This window comes from Anthonomus grandis, chromosome 17, assembly GCF_022605725.1.
Source record: "Anthonomus grandis grandis chromosome 17, icAntGran1.3, whole genome shotgun sequence".
In the NCBI taxonomy this organism is placed as follows: Eukaryota; Metazoa; Arthropoda; class Insecta; order Coleoptera; family Curculionidae; genus Anthonomus; species Anthonomus grandis.
This window is the reverse complement of record NC_065562.1, coordinates 14,820,067-14,837,871: the sequence shown is the minus strand read 5'-3', so window position 1 is coordinate 14,837,871 and position 17,805 is coordinate 14,820,067. Positions and strand designations below refer to the sequence as shown.

The window sequence follows — 17,805 nt, the reverse complement described above, 5'->3', positions numbered from 1 at the left end:
GGATTATCCGTTACCGCTATTCTCAATTTTCCTAATATATTTTTCATGCCCAACCCTCACTTTCTATCTTTTATTAAATAGCACTGTGCACCGTACTTAATTATACACGTTTTTTGGAGACTGAAGGTTACACTAAATTCTTGGAAAATATAGTTACATAAAATGCCTGGAATAAGAAGTTAATGAACTTTTAACAGCCTGGAAAATTGTTTCGAAAGCGTGACAAAAAAATACCTACTCCAATTGCCTGGAATATGCTAAAAATAGACTTGCATTGCCTGGAATAGAAAATAAAATTCAATTACTATGGGTTGGAGAACAATGAACATTATTGCAAATCCCTTGAAGACATAAATAATTATATGAAATCAGTGGAATAAGAAGAAAATGTAATTTAATTTCCAGGAAAGCATCTTTGAATGCTTGAAATACAGAAAAATTACTTCAGAAGTTTGAAGAATAAGAAAAACTTATCTGAGACAGAATTTTACCGTAATTGTCTGGAATAAAATGAAAATTCACTACGATTGACTGAAAAACGTGAAAATTTAGTTCCAATGGTCTGGATGACCGGGAAAATTATTGCAGATCCCTGGATAATATAAAAAATGACATAAAATAAAAAGCGAATGTGCCATTGCCTGGAAAATTATTTTACAAGCCTAAAGGACATAAAAAATGCGTCAATTGCATGGAAGACAATAAACGACGTCAAATGCCTAAGATTAGGAGATTTAAAAAAAATAATTTCCCACACCTAGAAATCACTGGAGAATTGGAAATCTATGACATTAAAAATTACACAAAATGCTTGCAATACGAAGAAACCAAAGAGGCCCGAGCTGGAACTGGTCTCCAACGAAAAACGTTCATAATGATCGCTTTATCTTCTCACAAAGGAATTAAAAATCGACTTTATCATACCAGGAATTAATTTAAGGACAGACCATAAATGAAAAGTTAAATGAAGACAATCTTAAAATAAATTGTGAAAAACCTGGAGTTAAAAAGCGTTCATATACTTGGCATAATTTAATTCCTTTGAAATGTAAGTTTAAATAACAAATAGATATCTTTATTTCTCTCTATTTCTTCAAATGTAATCTATATTTGTCCTGAAAGTTTAATTTTCTCTTATTTTTTCCAAAAACCTATTGATACTTCTTAAGCCCGTTGAATTCAAACCTAAATGTGAATAGTACTATCGAAGGGGTTCACTGATGGTGTGGGTCATATTAATGAAATTCTGCAAAATTTCATTGTTCTTTTATGGATTTTATTGGAAATAATTTTATTCTGAGGCATAACGCCGGACCCCATATCACGAAGAATTACTAAAAAAACTATGTAGACACTCCTATCTTGGATGGCCGGCGTTAAGTCCAGATGCGAACCTATTTGAATATGTTTGGGCAGACTACAAAATCGTGTTCCTGGGTCCTTTAATGTTATGAATTCTCTTTTAGAGGAATAAAACCTTAATCTACAATACGTTTGTCAATTGACTTTAAGACATACAATTATTTATTCAATATTCGTCGATATTTAAAAATGCCCCTCCTCAGCAATACATTTTTCAATAATTTATTAGTGACTAAATACAAGTATTAAAAATTTCTTATCGTCTATAATAAAACGGTCCAATAACAGCTGAAAAAGCTTTATTTCTCTTATGTTACACATACATACAAATTTGTCATAAAACGACAAAGACTTAAGTTTAAAAAAATTACAAAAGAATCTTAAATAGTAGTTGGGACGTCCGAATCATTACAATGCATTCATATTATATTATTAACTCTTATAAATAATACCTTTCGATCCAGTTACTTGCACGAATTAAAAAGAAAAGGAGTTTCTTATATCTAAGTTATTAAGGTAAGTCTAGTATGGCTTCGGACGATCCCTACCGCTGCCTCTATCCCTAAAAAATAAAAATGAAGTTCAACGAATGAAATAATTTGCATAGTACAGGAAATTACAGTTGAATTACTTTTGTATTCGAGTTGAGAACATGTTTAGTTTCCCTATGTAAGTTTTATATTACATAGAAGGACTTCAACTGTGATTTTCCTGTACTATTCGCATCTTTACTCAATAATACTTTAAATATATGATAAAAAAATTGTTCCTCCAGACAGGATACACTCAAAACCATCTCGTGTGCGGCTAAGGTGGGTTTTAATAGAGAAATCTTCGATATATCCTCTTTATACAAATCAGTAAAAAACATGAAAAAATCTTTTGCCGAGAGCGAAAGAGGAATAAAAAAAAACAATTTGAAAAGAAAAGAGAAAAGCAACACACATCTTACCGTCCGCCTCCGCCACCTCTTCCGCCTCCGAAGCCGCCGCCTCGTGGACCTCCGGGGCCGCCTCTGCCGCCCCCGCGACCTCCACCACCTCGACCCCCGAAACCTCCTCGATCGCCGCCGCGGAAACCACCGCCTCCACCTCGGCGGCCGCCGTCTCTGTCGCCGCCTCCGCGTCTATCACCACCACCGCCTATAAAAAAATGCGACTGTTTAGCACGGAAATTAATTATTCATATGTAAAATAAGATGGATGATCTTAAAACTTAAAAAGATACGAATGTCACAGTGCTGTCAAATATGGGGCAATTTTCCCATACACTATCTGACAACAGTAGAGCAACAGTGGTTTTTTTTTTGTTTCGACCAAAAATGTTATCACGTGATTTCTGGATACACAGGGTAATGAATAAGTATTACCTCTAAGATTGAGGCAATATTTCACAACAGGATAAACTTTATAGTAATTACTAATAGTGTAATTTTAATGTATTCTACAAAATTATGTACATGTTTCACTGCTTTTTTAATTTAAAGAAACATTCTACTAAAAAATTTCCGTATTTTTTTTTATCAGAGTTAAATGAATTACTAGTTGCAAAGAAGAGGGCATACAAGAAATTGTTGAACTCCCAATTAGATGCTGATTACCGTGCTCTTTCGATGCTGCCATCAAGATGTAAAATTATTCTATGACGCAATGTTTCTTACAGAGCAATCTCTTAGAAATAATCTGCGAAATTTTTAAGCAATAAAAAAACCAACAGTGCATTTCCTCAAGAGATATTTCACGAAAACTTGAAATGCTCTTCTGGTAGCAATGTAGTCAATCTGTTCTCTAAATATTTGTCCAATATGTGTAGGAATGCACAACCTAACTGTAACAATTCAGTATCCTTAAATCCAGAAATTTATTCAGAGCTCAGTACATTGGATGCTTGCAAGAGTCCTGGCAAAGATGGGTTGCCTCGAATATATTCTTAAAGCATTGCATTACTTGGGTACTTGGTTTCCTTTTTAACATCTTTATCAATGATATTGGAGATTGTTCCACGCATAGCTGCCATCTGAAATTTGCAGATGATCTTAAGGTTTATCAGTCTCAAATTTGGATGATTGCCGCAAACTTCCTATTCAATTCAAGCTACTTGATGCATCTCTAATAAATGGTCTTAAATGCATTCACAATTCTCTGCTTTAAGTCTTTCGAATTTATAATACCTCTTAGTATAATTAATTCAGCACAATATTTAAAAAAATTTCCACAAAAACTATTTTTGCCGTTACTTTCATCAAAAACACTGATGAATGAATTAAAGTGTTGCTCTACTTTTGACGTATAACATTTTAATTTCAAACTTCATGACACAATCTGTCATGAAATGGCTTAAACACCGAAAGCGCTGGTATCGCCAATGAGAGCAGCCTACTTTGATGCTTTAAAACACGATTTATTAAAAAGCGAAATTACTGTAACACACCGATTTCTGTGACCTAAGTTACACCAAATGAATAACGAATATTCCGGCTTGGGAGAAACAGTTGCAGACAACCCGCATGGATACAAAAATATCGTTTTTTATTTCAACTGAATACACTTCATTTATTTCGTGTGAATGGTGGTTTCGTCGAATTCGTGTGATGGTATAAAGTTACGAGGATTTTCCCAATAGTAAGTCGTAGGCCGGGTGACCTAGAGATAGCGGTAGTTGTTTGAAAAATATCACTGTACGACGAAGTACACAATCTATAAAGCATGCTTCAAGTTTGAGGACGTCACATTGTTTAGTATTTGTTTGACAGCCATCAACTGTGACCATTTTCAGTCAAATTGTGAACAGGGAGAAAATTGGCCATTGTTATGTGGTATAATACTTTTATTTGAAAAGCCTCAGTCCAACCAATATAAAAGCTGAACTGGATTCTACTTTGGGTGAATCTGCTCTTTTGTTTACATCAGTCAAATATTGGGTAGCAGTACGAGCTACCTAGACGAGTATTGAAGACCTAGAAGACAAATTAAAACAATGGATACAAAAGGGAGAGCTGGTCTAAAGAAAGCGAAGATCATTTCATCTGCAGCCAAGGTCATGGCGTCGGTTTTTTGGGAGGTGGGTGGCATAATTTTCATTGATATTAAAAAAGGGTAATAAATAAAATTACCAACAGCGAATATTATGCCTTCTTATTGCAACGCTTGAGCGAAGAAATCAAGCAAAAAACGGCCACATTTGGCTAATAACTTTTTTTACCAAGACAATATACCAGCTCACAAATCCGTTATTGCAAGGGCCACAAATTAACGAATTTAAGCTTAAATTGCTAGCTTATGCACCCCATTTGCCAGATTTTAGTCCCCTCAGATTATTTTCTGTTTCCAAACTTGAAAAAATGGCTGAATAGTAAAAGATTTTACAATAATGAAGAATGTCGGCGGTTAATGGCTATTTGGAGGAACAAGACTTCTTATTATAAAAAAAGTATCCAACTTATTGAACACCACTGGAAAAAAGTGTATATAGCTGAAATCTGCCTTTATAAATTTTTTTATTTCCTTTGTTGAATCGGGTACTTCTGGAACCACCCCCCCTACCTTGGAATTTTATTTTTGGCACAGCATATTATGGTTCAACGTGTCATGTTACGCTTGACGTGCATCGAACTAAAACTGTATCTCCAGACAGGATACACCCAAGGCCACAAAGACCAGGGTGGGTTTTAATAGAGACATTTTTCAATTTATCCTCTTTATAAAAATCAGACAAAAATATTCGTTTAGATTTGCCGAGAGCGAAAGAGGAAAACCAAGGAAATAAGGGTATATAACATAACTTACCGCCACCGCCGGCCGGTTTAGAGTCTCCGCACCGGTTACACTCGTTCCTCCAGGCAAAATTGGTGTTGGCGCAGTCGGGATTCGCACACCTCCAGTCTCCGTCTCTAGATTCACGGTCGCGACCACCACCGCCGCCACCTCCTTAAAAAAAAGTCGCATTCGTTAAAACAACATCCGTCAATCGAGGACCAGTTTTTTAAAACTCGATAAGTACATTTTTCGTAAATGTTAGTTATGCGTCCCTATAGAAAATTAACGCTTAATCTGCTGCTGAAGTCAGATTTGACAAAACACAATATAACACAGTACAAATGTTATAGAATTATGAACATGCCGCGGTATGTTATAACGCGGTCACTACAATCGGTTTGTCTTCTTTATATTTTAAAACTCAACAAGTGTTTTTTATATTATCTACTGTTGTAGAAGAAAGGTAGTTTTAAAATAAAATTTTTATACCACATGGTTGAAAGATGGACCAGGAAAAGAGTGAATACAGCAAAATTATATCCACTGAAAACGGAGGTAGAAAAAATCATAGCTCCAAGAAAAAGCCAAAAAGTAATCATTATAGCAAGGACAGGTTAGGTGATGTGAGTATAAACAGGTAAGGTTTAACAAAATTATTTAGGATTTTAGAGAACTAATATATTCATGTAACCAAAAGGTTGAGCAAGTTAAAGTATTATTAAAATTTATGGATATATGTATTCCCAAAAGAAGAGTTACATCCAATAATGATTTATGTCCAGAGGAACAGAAATATTTTGGTAAAATATTGTATTATAACTCCCAAGGGAACAATTCCCGTTTGCACATCTATTTTTCAAAAAGTAACTGGGAAGTATTTTAAGCCTATTCTGTTTTATTAGACGTCGTGACGCTAAGCATAATTTAGGAGCAAGTAAAGATCCACTTGCTGGTATTTCTACGAGATTTTTAGCGGGACAACATTGAAAAACGGGGCGGGTGCATACAAAGTCATTATTCGCGCACTAAATGTAAGAGAAGTGCAGAACTTAATCCAAAAAACGTTTAACACATTTATTGCTCATACAAACTTAAAGTGCTCTTTGTCTAAATATAAAAAAAAAAATTATGGAGACTTTAATCTTGGTTTTGGGAACACATTCTGATACATGCTTTTCTCTGTAGATAATTTTTGGTTAAAATAAAAAGAACCAAAGTGTTGAAAAAAAATTGAATGAACACAATGTATAGATTCCATAAAATAAGAGCAAAAGCATTTTTTAAATATTTAAACAGTCACAAAGAAAATATAATAAGTTTGTCTTGACTGTCAACAGAAGCAGTCTGTTGAAGAAGTTTTTTATTCACAAATGTAGCTTTATAATAATTTACTATAGTACGTCACCAAAGAGAAAAACAAGCACTTGAGGACATCAGGACTGCTACAATACCTCTTGCAACTTAAAACCATATTAGCTGAAGAAGGGAATAGAAAATTAAATTTGGAGTTATTTATTCTCAGATTCATGTAGATAACAAAATAAGAACTGCATCTTAATGACTGTTCTTGATAACTGTTTACAAAAATCAAGTTTTTAATAAGATAAATAATTTTTTTTCAATAAGAGGCTATAGGTTTTTGGCAGAGTGGAAAAAGATTACCACAGAAAAGAGGAAATTTTAGTACCAAGAGAACATTATGAAATTCTAAATAAACATGGAAATATTTTGGACCAAGATTGGAAAATTTCTGACTTTGAATCTTCCTCACTAAATATTTTAAAGAAAAAACAAAATCACTCAGGTTCGAGTGTATTTAGGAAACAAGGTTTGTAAAATATCAACCACATATTCCGGGAATGATGTTCACATTGACATTTTCAAAAAACATGTCAAATGTGCAATCATTTGAAGAACAACCAAGTTACCAGCAATTAATCATGTCAGCAACCCCAAAAAATGTGACGTTAGAAAACTGCTAGGGGGAATCAACTTAACAAATGAAGCTTTTTTATGAGGAAGTCATTGATGGCATTTCTGATAATGGCAACCAACCAAACAAATAATAGATTTTCGTATTTAATATTCTTACCAAGGTTTTACTTTCCTACTAATAAAAATATTTGTCTTTGTTCAATTTTGTAGCAAGTACTTGTCAAGTTTTGAAAAAACCGCGTCTGTTTTTCTTTAATTTAATATTAATCAATTTTTTCGTGTATTTATTTTTAGTTGCAACAACTTAAAAATATTTAAAATAGTTCTTTATTTTATCAGTACATGTTGTATTAAAATGCAAAAACACCTCTCCTGAAGAAAAAAACGTTTATACAGATATCGAGTTAAAAAAAAACGGTCCTTAACTTGAAAAAAAAAAGGAAAAGCAAATCCAAAAAAAAACTGCCGAAGTAGAATAAAATCAAACGAAAAGTCTACTGTAGCGAGCATATTGGATGCGCTTTACCTCCGCGCCCTCTACCTCTATCGCCGCCTCCGCGGCCTCCTCCAAATCCTCCGCCGCCTCCTCCTCGGCCACCACCGCCGAAACCTCCGCCGCCGCGACCTCCACCACCGCCGCCGCCACCTCGACCGCCGCTCCAGTTGTCACGTTTGGTGGCCAACTGTACTCGCACTACCGAACCGCGGAAATCTTTGCCGTCGAACCAGTCAATTGCGCTTTTGGCCGCATTGGGATCGTCGTATGTCACGGTCGCTTCTCCCTTCGACATTCCGGTGCTTTTGTCTTTGTACAGCCACACTTTTTTGTTGTTGGTTCTCTTGTCCATCTAGAAATATAAAGGTTCATTTATCGGAATGAATAGTTTTAATTGGTGAAATACGAGAGCAGCAAGGATGGATTATTATATTACATCCAGTAAAAGTACATTAATTTGCTTACACAAGTTGTAAAAAAAAAAAGATAAGTATAGTGCTATCCAAAGCACATACTTAATAAGCTCATTTTCCATTTTGTCCAGGCAGTTAAATCTGAACTCAAAAGTAACATTTTCAACTGCTTGGAAGAATGAAAAAAAATACTAATCTATAAAAAACCCATGAATTATGACTCTGGAAATAATAAATTCCAGTTAAAGTTGAAAACTTCAACTGCCTGGGATTATTTTTTCCATATAATTAAGGTCATTTACAATGATTTTTCAGATAATCAATTTTATTACTCAACAAGTCAAAATTAGTGTCCTACTTAAGCAATGGGATCCAATTAGTTGGCTATAAAAAATCAAAGCCTGATTAAAGGGCCTTACCACAAGGCTTAGTGTTGAATCCTGTTCTGTGCTTATTGCACATTAATGATACTGCGGGTTTGAGTGTGTCTGGTTGATTTGCATTATACACCCCTATGATATTTTGTGGAGTCATGTAAAAGCAGACTGAGACACAGTGGAATGTGTATCATGACCTATATATTTGTTAAAGGAATGGTGTGATTCAGAGAAGTTATCCTTAAATGTTTGAAAGACTAATATTATGACCTTTACAAATGTCAACGTTCAGTTTCCTTAAATGATGTGATAATAAATATAACACAAAATAAGTTCTTAGGATTATATATTGATAAAAAGTTGAAATTTCAAACCTTTGAAGATCTTTTTTTAAAGTTGTGTTCCTGCCTTGTCTGATAATTACGAATCTCATTATTTCTTTTTAGGAACTTTGCCAAATATGAAGGAATATGACCATGCTCTCTATTTTATAAATATAAATAAAAGAAGTGGATATTTAAAACATGGTTTTATATCAAGCCAATTTAGGAATTTAAACATATTTGTTATTGGTTCATATTTACAACAACTGAAAATATTCATACATTTTGCAGTACTTGCAACTTATTTAGATCTGTTTTGTTTCTGAAATATAACAGTGACTCACCGTAGTCAAAATGTACTATTAAAAATTAATTTGTTTGTTTGTAAAGATAGTTTGTACCTTAAACCAGACAAAAACCCAATTTTCTTTACCCACTTTACCAAGGACATACTCAAAATAATAATTTTTATTTAACCAACAATTGTATTTTATTTTGTCAATAAGTTCAATATTTTCATTATTCATTTTAATACTAACATTTCTATTTTTTTTTTTAAATCTGTTTTTGATTTTTCAATAATCATACATCATGATTTAAACAAATTAAGTCTTAATTTGTTGACACGCCGCTATGAATAAACTAACTTTAATTCCTTATTAAGAGTTATGAAAAGGTCCTCATATGACTTAAGAGCTTAAAAGGATGACATTGGGAATTGATTAAGATTAAGAAACATTAAGCTTGATGTCATTGATATAAAAGTCAAGCAACAGTGGTTCAAGGACACTTCCCTGTGGATGCAATATTCTTACATTTGATGTCAGATAAGTAAGATTCAAAAAAAGGTTAATAATATTCCATTAGTACCTTTAAATTTTATTAAACCCTTTTTTTGACATAGTTTTCAATGTTTGTATTAAGTCCAAGAACACAAACAACTCCAATGGTCATTCTTCTTCATATCCCTCCAAGTATGCAAAAGTAAATGTATAACAGACTCAAGATTGCCTTTATTTGATTTACTTCAGCTTTGCCAATAAGTTACTGTACTTTTGAAGGAATTAGCCAATTTTGTACATAAAACTCAATATGGTATTGTATTCTGGGCAGCCAATTCAAAAATGGCTTATGTTTGGTATGTCATATCTGGACTAGTGTTTTTTTTTAAAAGAATTTGACCATTACAGTCATTCAGCAAAAAAACCCTAAATTTATGGCTGCAATAGAGCTTCAAACGTTTGAAAAATGTACATACAGAATTTAAGTTATTTGGAGCCTCTGTTTATTTTTTACTTTAAAAATAAGTCTACTCTAATTCAAGGGCATCAGTAAGAGCTGCCCAAAAAGCTAACATCCTATAAAATTTGAAGCAAAACTATTAATTTGCAAGAGTGACTGTATACTATAATATGTCACTCTTGCAAATTCCGGAGGTAATTATTAATTTACTTTTTTGTTTGAGATGGGTGTTCCTTGGAAAAATTTTTTATTTGCATTAGATGATTTTTTCCATATGAAAATTTTCTGGAACCTTAAACCCATACCATTCAAGTGCTAACACTAGTCAAATTAATTAAATGTCTCAGATCGAATAGTTCAATTACCCACAATTCATGGCAACTGATGAATAGAATCTGAATTAATCTGGCAAAACGTCAAAATTGAACTTGAATATTGACGAAAATCATTCAAGCACAGAGTGCAGTTTGCCAAAACTAACATTACGAAAACAAAAAAACTTACCTTGATAATACCAATAGAGCCGAAATGATCAGCAATGTCATCCTCAGTAAAATTCGGGTCGATCCCGGATACGAACACCGTGTCCTGTTGAATAACGAGATTTCCATCACCTGCAAGGGGTTATTCGTTAGGAATTCTCCCTTATACACAAGAAAGTTTTGTTTAAGCTTAATATGCTACTTTCTACGTTTTTTTTGTTTCGGACGCGAAAGTGGTCATAACTTTACTGTAATTTCAACCGCTTTTCTTTCATATCAGAACACCCAGTTTATTTAGTACTCTCTTGAGTGTTTTTTATATAGTGTATATTAATGCATTCTGACCTATTATAGATCAGTAAAACCAATAAATAAGATTACTAGGTTCAAGTAATAAACCTACTAAAGCAGCTTATGACGGAGTTTTTTTAAACTTTTCTCTGGCACCCTTATTTGCCTTAATGAGAGTTTAGGAACAAATATTTCAGTACACATACATTTTTAAGTTTCTAACGTCATCAAGCAGGTAACCTAATGATTCCAGTAACTTGTAACACTATAGTTTCATACTTATAACCAATTTTGTTTTTTATACTCTTACTATTGTTTCAAAACTGGCGGGATAACAAGGGAATTGCTTTTAATTGTTTGTGATTTTAAGTAAAACCCAGGTATTTAAAATAAAATAATCGCAATCGTGGTTTTCTCTCATAGTATTTAGCTGTTGCTATGTTTTGCTATAAATATACCATTTTCACATTAAGATAGGGTCATACCAAATATATGTACAGCCTTATGAAAGTACAATTATCATTCTATACAGTGAGCTGCAGGAAACATTATTAATATCTCTAATTTAATAGACATTCCTGGGATATCCCATGAGGGTTTGAATATAAAATGTTGACTTTATTGATCCCCTGGGCTTAGGTAAGAAAATATATTTTGAGCTTTTCCTGGGATATTCCTGAAATATACTAAATATCCCAACTGTATATCCACTTTTTTGCCTATTAAATCCTTATCAAAAATGTCAAATCTTGTACTGCTATACTCTTAACCAACGAAAATGTTCGCATATCAATTTCTGACGTAAATATTCCCGTTAAACCTTCTCAAATGTAACTTTTACTGCTAACATTAGACTTAAAACCTCACAGTCTTAATCGCAACCGTTAAATTACGCAAAAGCGCCATTCTCGAACCACAATCGCAAATAAAATATAAAAACCACTACAAATACCGCATAGTATATAAATCATGAAACAATATAATTAAAAAAATAAAATAAAAAATGCTACCAAGTCACAGACTGTGGTGCTTTTTACCTTTGCCGTAACCGCCTCGTTGACCACCTCTAAAACAGAAGAATAACTCATCAGTAAATTGCTTCGACATGTGACCCATTCAGCCGAAAGTGGGCTAGTTTTTCATTTTCTAACCACTTATATTGGCTTAACACTTTATCTCTGTCAATCAATGTGTCACACTTTCCCAATAAACCTCTTCTTGTGAAACCTATGTGAAATATCGTCCAGTCTTGTGTCTGTGGGGTTGAGTCAATACACATGTACATAGTCATAACTATTGCTTCCTTGGTCAAATTCAACCAGATTAATCTTTCCAAGGAATATACTCTCTTTATAATGTACATGTATGGTAAAGTTATCACCCTATAGATAACAATACCATTTACACTTAAATATTATCCATGTTTCAGTCAAGTCAAAACAACATTAATCAAATAAAAACGCTGGAAAATGGAACCATTATATTAGTAAAACTTTAATCAAGTAGAATTATCAATGTGCAACATCAATGTGTACTATTGGACCTAAACCAGTTATTTTGACCCTTTTTTTTGTAAACCAACCGATCATTTGTCAAAGACACCATGAAATTATTAAAAATACCTTAACAAGTTCAGTACTTCACCGTGAAAACCCATTATTCTTATATGAGGGAATAAGTACACTAAATAACTGATTGGTCCGCTTAATTGTGTTAAAGAATATGTTAGTAACAAAATATGCTACTTTATGGCATATTTTTTATTTTACCTTCAAAATTGGAATGTAGACCTGCTTCTGTTATATAATTCACACACCTTTATACTAGAATTGTATAGTTTACCACCCTTATAACTCGTAATTTTTTTTTTATAATTTACCACTCTTATAACCCTTAAATTTCCTTTTAAGTACTTAAGATTCTTTCAAGAAATATGTATTAGTTTTTATAAGACAGTAATATAAAAAAGAAAAAATATCTTACCCATAACCACCACCAGAGTTGCCACGATCTCTATTGCCACCTAAAAACCACCATTTTAAGTTGAATATATTTTCATAAAATTATTATGTATATGCACTTACCTCCATAGCCTCCGCCTCCTCCTCCATAACCTCCTTGGCCACCACCCCCGTAGCCTCCTCCACCACCTCCATAGCCACCTAAAAAAAATGATGACATGAATGTCATATTATATAGTTTGGGAAATTTCCAATTAAAGATTGTCCTAAAGATTTTCTACCCTCACCATTATCTACTAACAGCAAGGACTATCATTCTTAGTAATTATCTACGACATAGAAGGTAGAATAGTAAGCTATAGTTAAAAAGTTTACTTCTATGCCTATGTCGTTCAATGTAAGCAGCTTGATCAACAAACATAATATAGTTATATTCATTTCATTTATATATAATATTAAAATTTTAAGATGTTTAATAATAATATCCATAGAACTATCCATTAGATAAATATAGAAATAAAACATAAGATAAATATAACATTAGATAGAGCACATAGATGTTTTGAATATCTATATGTGCCATATAGTTAAAAGTATCTAATTCAATAGTAAACTATGTATTATTTCACTGATCCATTTGTAAATAAGCAACAATAACAAGACTAATAAAACCCTTATAATTAATGTACTTGGACTCTTGTGTGTCCCTGTAGTGTCGAAATATTTGGATGTTCATGTATGTAATTACAAATAATAAACACATTTCTTTTTTATATATAAAAAAGGTAAATTCCCAAACAAAATATGAAAAAATTTACCTTGTTGGCCACCTCCATAACCTCCCCCAGGAGGTCCTCTACCACCTCCCTGCTGACCCCAGTTTCCACCACCCGACGGGTCTTGGCCGTAACTTTGTTGACCATAGCCGCCACCTTGTTGACCTCCGTAGCTGGCATAGCCTGATTGCGGCGGGGGTTGTGAGTAATCATACCCACCACCACCGTATCCTGCAATAGAAATGGATATTTCTAAGTTTTAGTATACCAATTGTAAAGCAGGAAGAAACATACATACTATAAAATGAAACAAACTAAATTAAAAAAGTAGAAGCTTATTATAGTAATGAGATATTAGGTCACAAGTTAAAAAAATTGACACAAGGAAGAGGGAAGATAAGTATGTGCATCAGCGAGGAGCATAATTTATTTGTTCTTGCTTCATCTGGTTGAGAGTGATTGCAAACCAAACACTTTCAGCAAATTACCCTCTGGAAATCTCTGGGCTGGATAAACACCATGAGTTTTGAAATACAAGAACTTTAGAAATCTTCTTTCGAGTTCCTTAATGTGTATATTATACTCCAGAGACCAGACAACTCAACCATGCTCTAATTTCAATTCTAATCCAATTTATTTGTGCCAAAAAGTACAAACTCTTACACAAGTCAAAGTGTAGAAAAAAAGTATTACAATGATAAAACTTATTCAGTAATTATATAATAAAATAATCCAAAATTAAAGGAAAAATACAGCAGACACTAGGCAATAGATAAAACTAACAAACACAAAGCATCTTTAACAGAAATAAAACACATACATGAACAACATAATATTCCTAAAAATCCATGGAGGAGTGAATAAATTCCTCAGAGTAGGTATGAGTAAAACAGGTTATTAATTAAGAACTCTAACTTTATTTTTGAATATATAAAGTGGCAGAATGCTTACAGTCTGGCAAGGCATTAAAAAATTTCACATATAAGACATGTGCACCAAGTGTCCCACTAATGAGACAATACGTAGAATAAAAAGAGAATGAAAATAACTGAAATGACCTAAGTGTGATATTTCCCCTGATATTTCTACTCTTAAATAAATGTATATTATATCCTCCAATATTCATGCGAAAATTAAAAAAAGTTTAATTTTTCATTCTGGCTTAATGTGTAATTGGTACTTAAAACTTAAGATTTAATTATTATTATTTATTTATTTACAGAATCCATTTACAAGTGTTACATAGCATACCCATACAAACATATATATTCAGATACAAAACCATCTATAAATCAATGAAAGGTGTAGATGAGTTAATTAATTAAAGCCCCTATGAAATAATATTCTTTAACTGCCCCTTAAAAGATGTAATCCTAGAGTCAAAAAAGCTTATCTGTCCTGACAGACCATTAGCACTTCGAGCCATTCGTGTAATTGGCTCATTAATGCCATAATTGGTACAGTGGAATAGGACTGAAAATATTTCTGATTGTCTATTCAATCTGGAAGGCACCCTAAATTTAAAAAGAGACAATAACTGGGGACAATCTATAGTAGCATTTAAAACTTTATGCATAAAACATAAGATGAGTAATGTTCTTGGTGACTCTATTGTGGGTAAGTTCAGGTTATCCCTGACCCACTGATAGTAAAACTCCTGTCTCCTGTAACCACATCTAAAAGCAGCCACCCTTAAAAATTTATTTTGAGTTTTTTCAATCTGCTCAATGTAGCAGTTATATGACGGGGACCACACAATTGAGCCATACACCAATATGGGCCTAACAAGAGAGCAATAAAGTAATCTAAAAGAGAGAAATGAAAGACAAATCAGTTGTAGACCCTTGGATAAAACCCAGCATTTTCATTGCCCTACCAGTCACCTAATTGATGTGACTTTTAAAAGACAACCTGGAGTCAATATATATTCCTAAGTGAGAAACCTCTGTTTTGACACCAATTGCTACATTATTTATTTTATAAAGAAAAGCAAAAGGGTTTCTTTGCTTAGAAAAAGTAATCTTATGGCACTTATTGATATTAAGGGACATTCTATTCAAGTGGCACCAATCAAAGAACAAATTAAGGTCTTTTTGCAGGAGCACAGCATCGGAAAGGGATGTGATAGGCCTAAATAGCTTCACATCATCGGCAAACATTAGCACACAACAATTTTCAAGTTTCCAAACTAAATCAATCAAAAAGAGGCAAAACAAAACAGGGCCTGAGTGAGAGCCCTGTGGCACCCCAGATGGCACCAAAATTTCAGAGGAACATGTACCTCCAAGATTAACAATAGGTTATCTAGGTTCTACCTCTGATAAATCCCGAGATCCACTGAAGAAGAGGCCCCACAATACCTAAAGCCCTAAGCTTCTGCAAGAGTACCCCATGGTTAACCCTATCAAAAGCCTTGGAAAAATCTGTATATATTGAGTCAACCTGAAGTCCCTTCTCCAAGCTGCAGTAAAGGTAGTTGACATACAACACCAAATTAGCATCAGTAGATCTGCCTTTAATAAATCCAAATTGTTCAGGATTAAATAAAGATTTAAAACTCCAGACAATCCTATGACTGACCAGGCAGTCAAGCAGCTTTGGCAACTCAGATTGGTTACACACAGCCAGATAATTGGAAATTTAATTTCTACTACCAGATTTAAAAATGGGTTTTAGAAAACTTCTCTTCCAGAGAGTGGGATAAGAACCAGTACCTAGAGATTTGTTAAAAATGAACAGTATTGGTTTCGTAAGAACACAAACACATTTCTTTAGGAAGAATGCCAGAATCCCATCTGGTCCAGCTCCGAGCTTATTCTTAGAGGATGTAATAATCTCATAAACATCCTGCATTGACAGAGTTAAATTGCTCAGACAAATTGATTTATCAAAATCAAAAGATGGTATGTCATTGACTTGCTCATCTGAATAGACGGATGAAAAGTATTCTGCAAACATATCTGCAATATCCAAGATATTCATACTAATCCTGTTATTGTATGTTATTCTGGAGGGAAGGCTAAAACCAGTTCTTTTATTTCAAATATATGACCAGAAGTACCTCAGATTGCTAGCGAGATTCATTTCCACCTTATTAATATATTGTTGATAGCACAACTCTCTTAAGTACTCACATTGATGTCTCAAAAATACAAATTCATCATATTCCTGCTGTAATTAATGCAACCCAGGTATTATACCAATTTAGTTTATATGTTGCTTTTTAGGTCGGTATGTCCATTATGAACCCTAATGGTGTGAAAAGAATTCTTAACTTAGTTTATAAGGAAAAATCACAGTTCATATTTTAAATTGGACACTATCTTTATGGGTAATGGCTACATAGCCTCAAACCTTGTGATTTTGGAATTTTTTCTTCCCGCCATTGTATTTTCTACCAAAAGATGATTTATCAAAAACATAATAATGCCTGAAGTCACAACTTCACTATAGATAATATTCTCAGAGTTTGTCCTTTCAAAATAATTTTGAGGTTATATTTAACTCTCAAAAACTGACAGACTTCTCAAGTATTTTTTGAACTTGTATAGACAGTTTTCAGACAATTATATATAATTTGGTATATTTTAGAGTTACATGTGTGATAGAGCTGATAGGAATTAAACTAAAAGTATGTTATAAACTAGCCATAACTGTGAAACAGCTATTCAATTACTTGAATTAGGTACATGTATTAATTAAAATTTTGATAGTTTTTTTAATATAATGGTACTAATTATTTAATTAGAGATATTCGTATTATTGAATGAATGAATTGGGAGTCACAGGGCAACCGACGCCAATCCAGATAAAAATGGCGCCTTAACGGTGCGCAAATGCGCTTTCAAAGATACAGAGAAAAATGCTCCATACTAAAACGCTAAATTGATTGAATTTATAAAACTAAAAAAAAATAATGAAAAATATGCATAATTTTAACTAACAATACATACTTTATGAAAATATGAGGGCTATAGAAAAAATCGTTTAACGATGTTCGACTCGTCCGACTCGTTCGCCGGCATTGAAAAATATTTAACCGAAGCCCTAAATGAAAATCTCCTTAACAAAGAGGTAAAACAAGCACAATCGGATGCGTCTTAAAATTACAGATAAACTTGGATTTTTATGTGACTTACCGTCCGCCATTTTCAAAAAAGATGGAAAATACGAGGAACAAAAACTTAACTAACCGGCAACTAAGACGGAAAGATGGCGACTGAGAAAGACGCTGGTCGCTGACGTAATTCGTCTCGTAGTAGGCGCCCGTAGAACCCGTAGCCGCTTCGTGGAGTTGTGTGCAACGTTGCCACTGTTACTACCGAAGCCTGTAGGCTGTAGCGAACAAAAATCTGCCCTCGTCTGTCCTTTATACACGCCATTAAATAAAAA

General features: G+C 33.4%; 1 protein-coding gene across 4 annotated transcripts; it reads right to left on the bottom strand.

The window, feature by feature from the left end:
- Positions 1–1,644: 1,644 nt before the first annotated feature.
- Positions 1,645–17,701, bottom strand: LOC126746508 (RNA-binding protein cabeza-like). Of its 4 annotated transcripts, none has more exons than XM_050454809.1 (10): positions 17,553–17,701; positions 13,456–13,644; positions 12,761–12,838; positions 12,660–12,699; positions 11,714–11,742; positions 10,408–10,517; positions 7,579–7,900; positions 5,148–5,288; positions 2,308–2,504; positions 1,645–1,924 (listed from the first exon to the last, which is right to left on the bottom strand). In XM_050454809.1, the coding sequence occupies exons 1-9, from the start codon at positions 17,560–17,562 to the stop codon at positions 2,311–2,313; spliced, it is 1,113 nt and encodes a 370-aa protein (XP_050310766.1). In that variant the 5' UTR covers positions 17,563–17,701; the 3' UTR covers positions 1,645–1,924; positions 2,308–2,310. The 4 variants fall into 4 exon arrangements, with proteins under 4 accessions (XP_050310766.1, XP_050310764.1, XP_050310765.1 ...); XM_050454807.1 differs by having other exon boundaries at positions 2,315–2,504; positions 17,553–17,700; XM_050454808.1 differs by having other exon boundaries at positions 2,315–2,504; positions 7,594–7,900; positions 17,553–17,700.
- Positions 17,702–17,805: the final 104 nt, after the last annotated feature.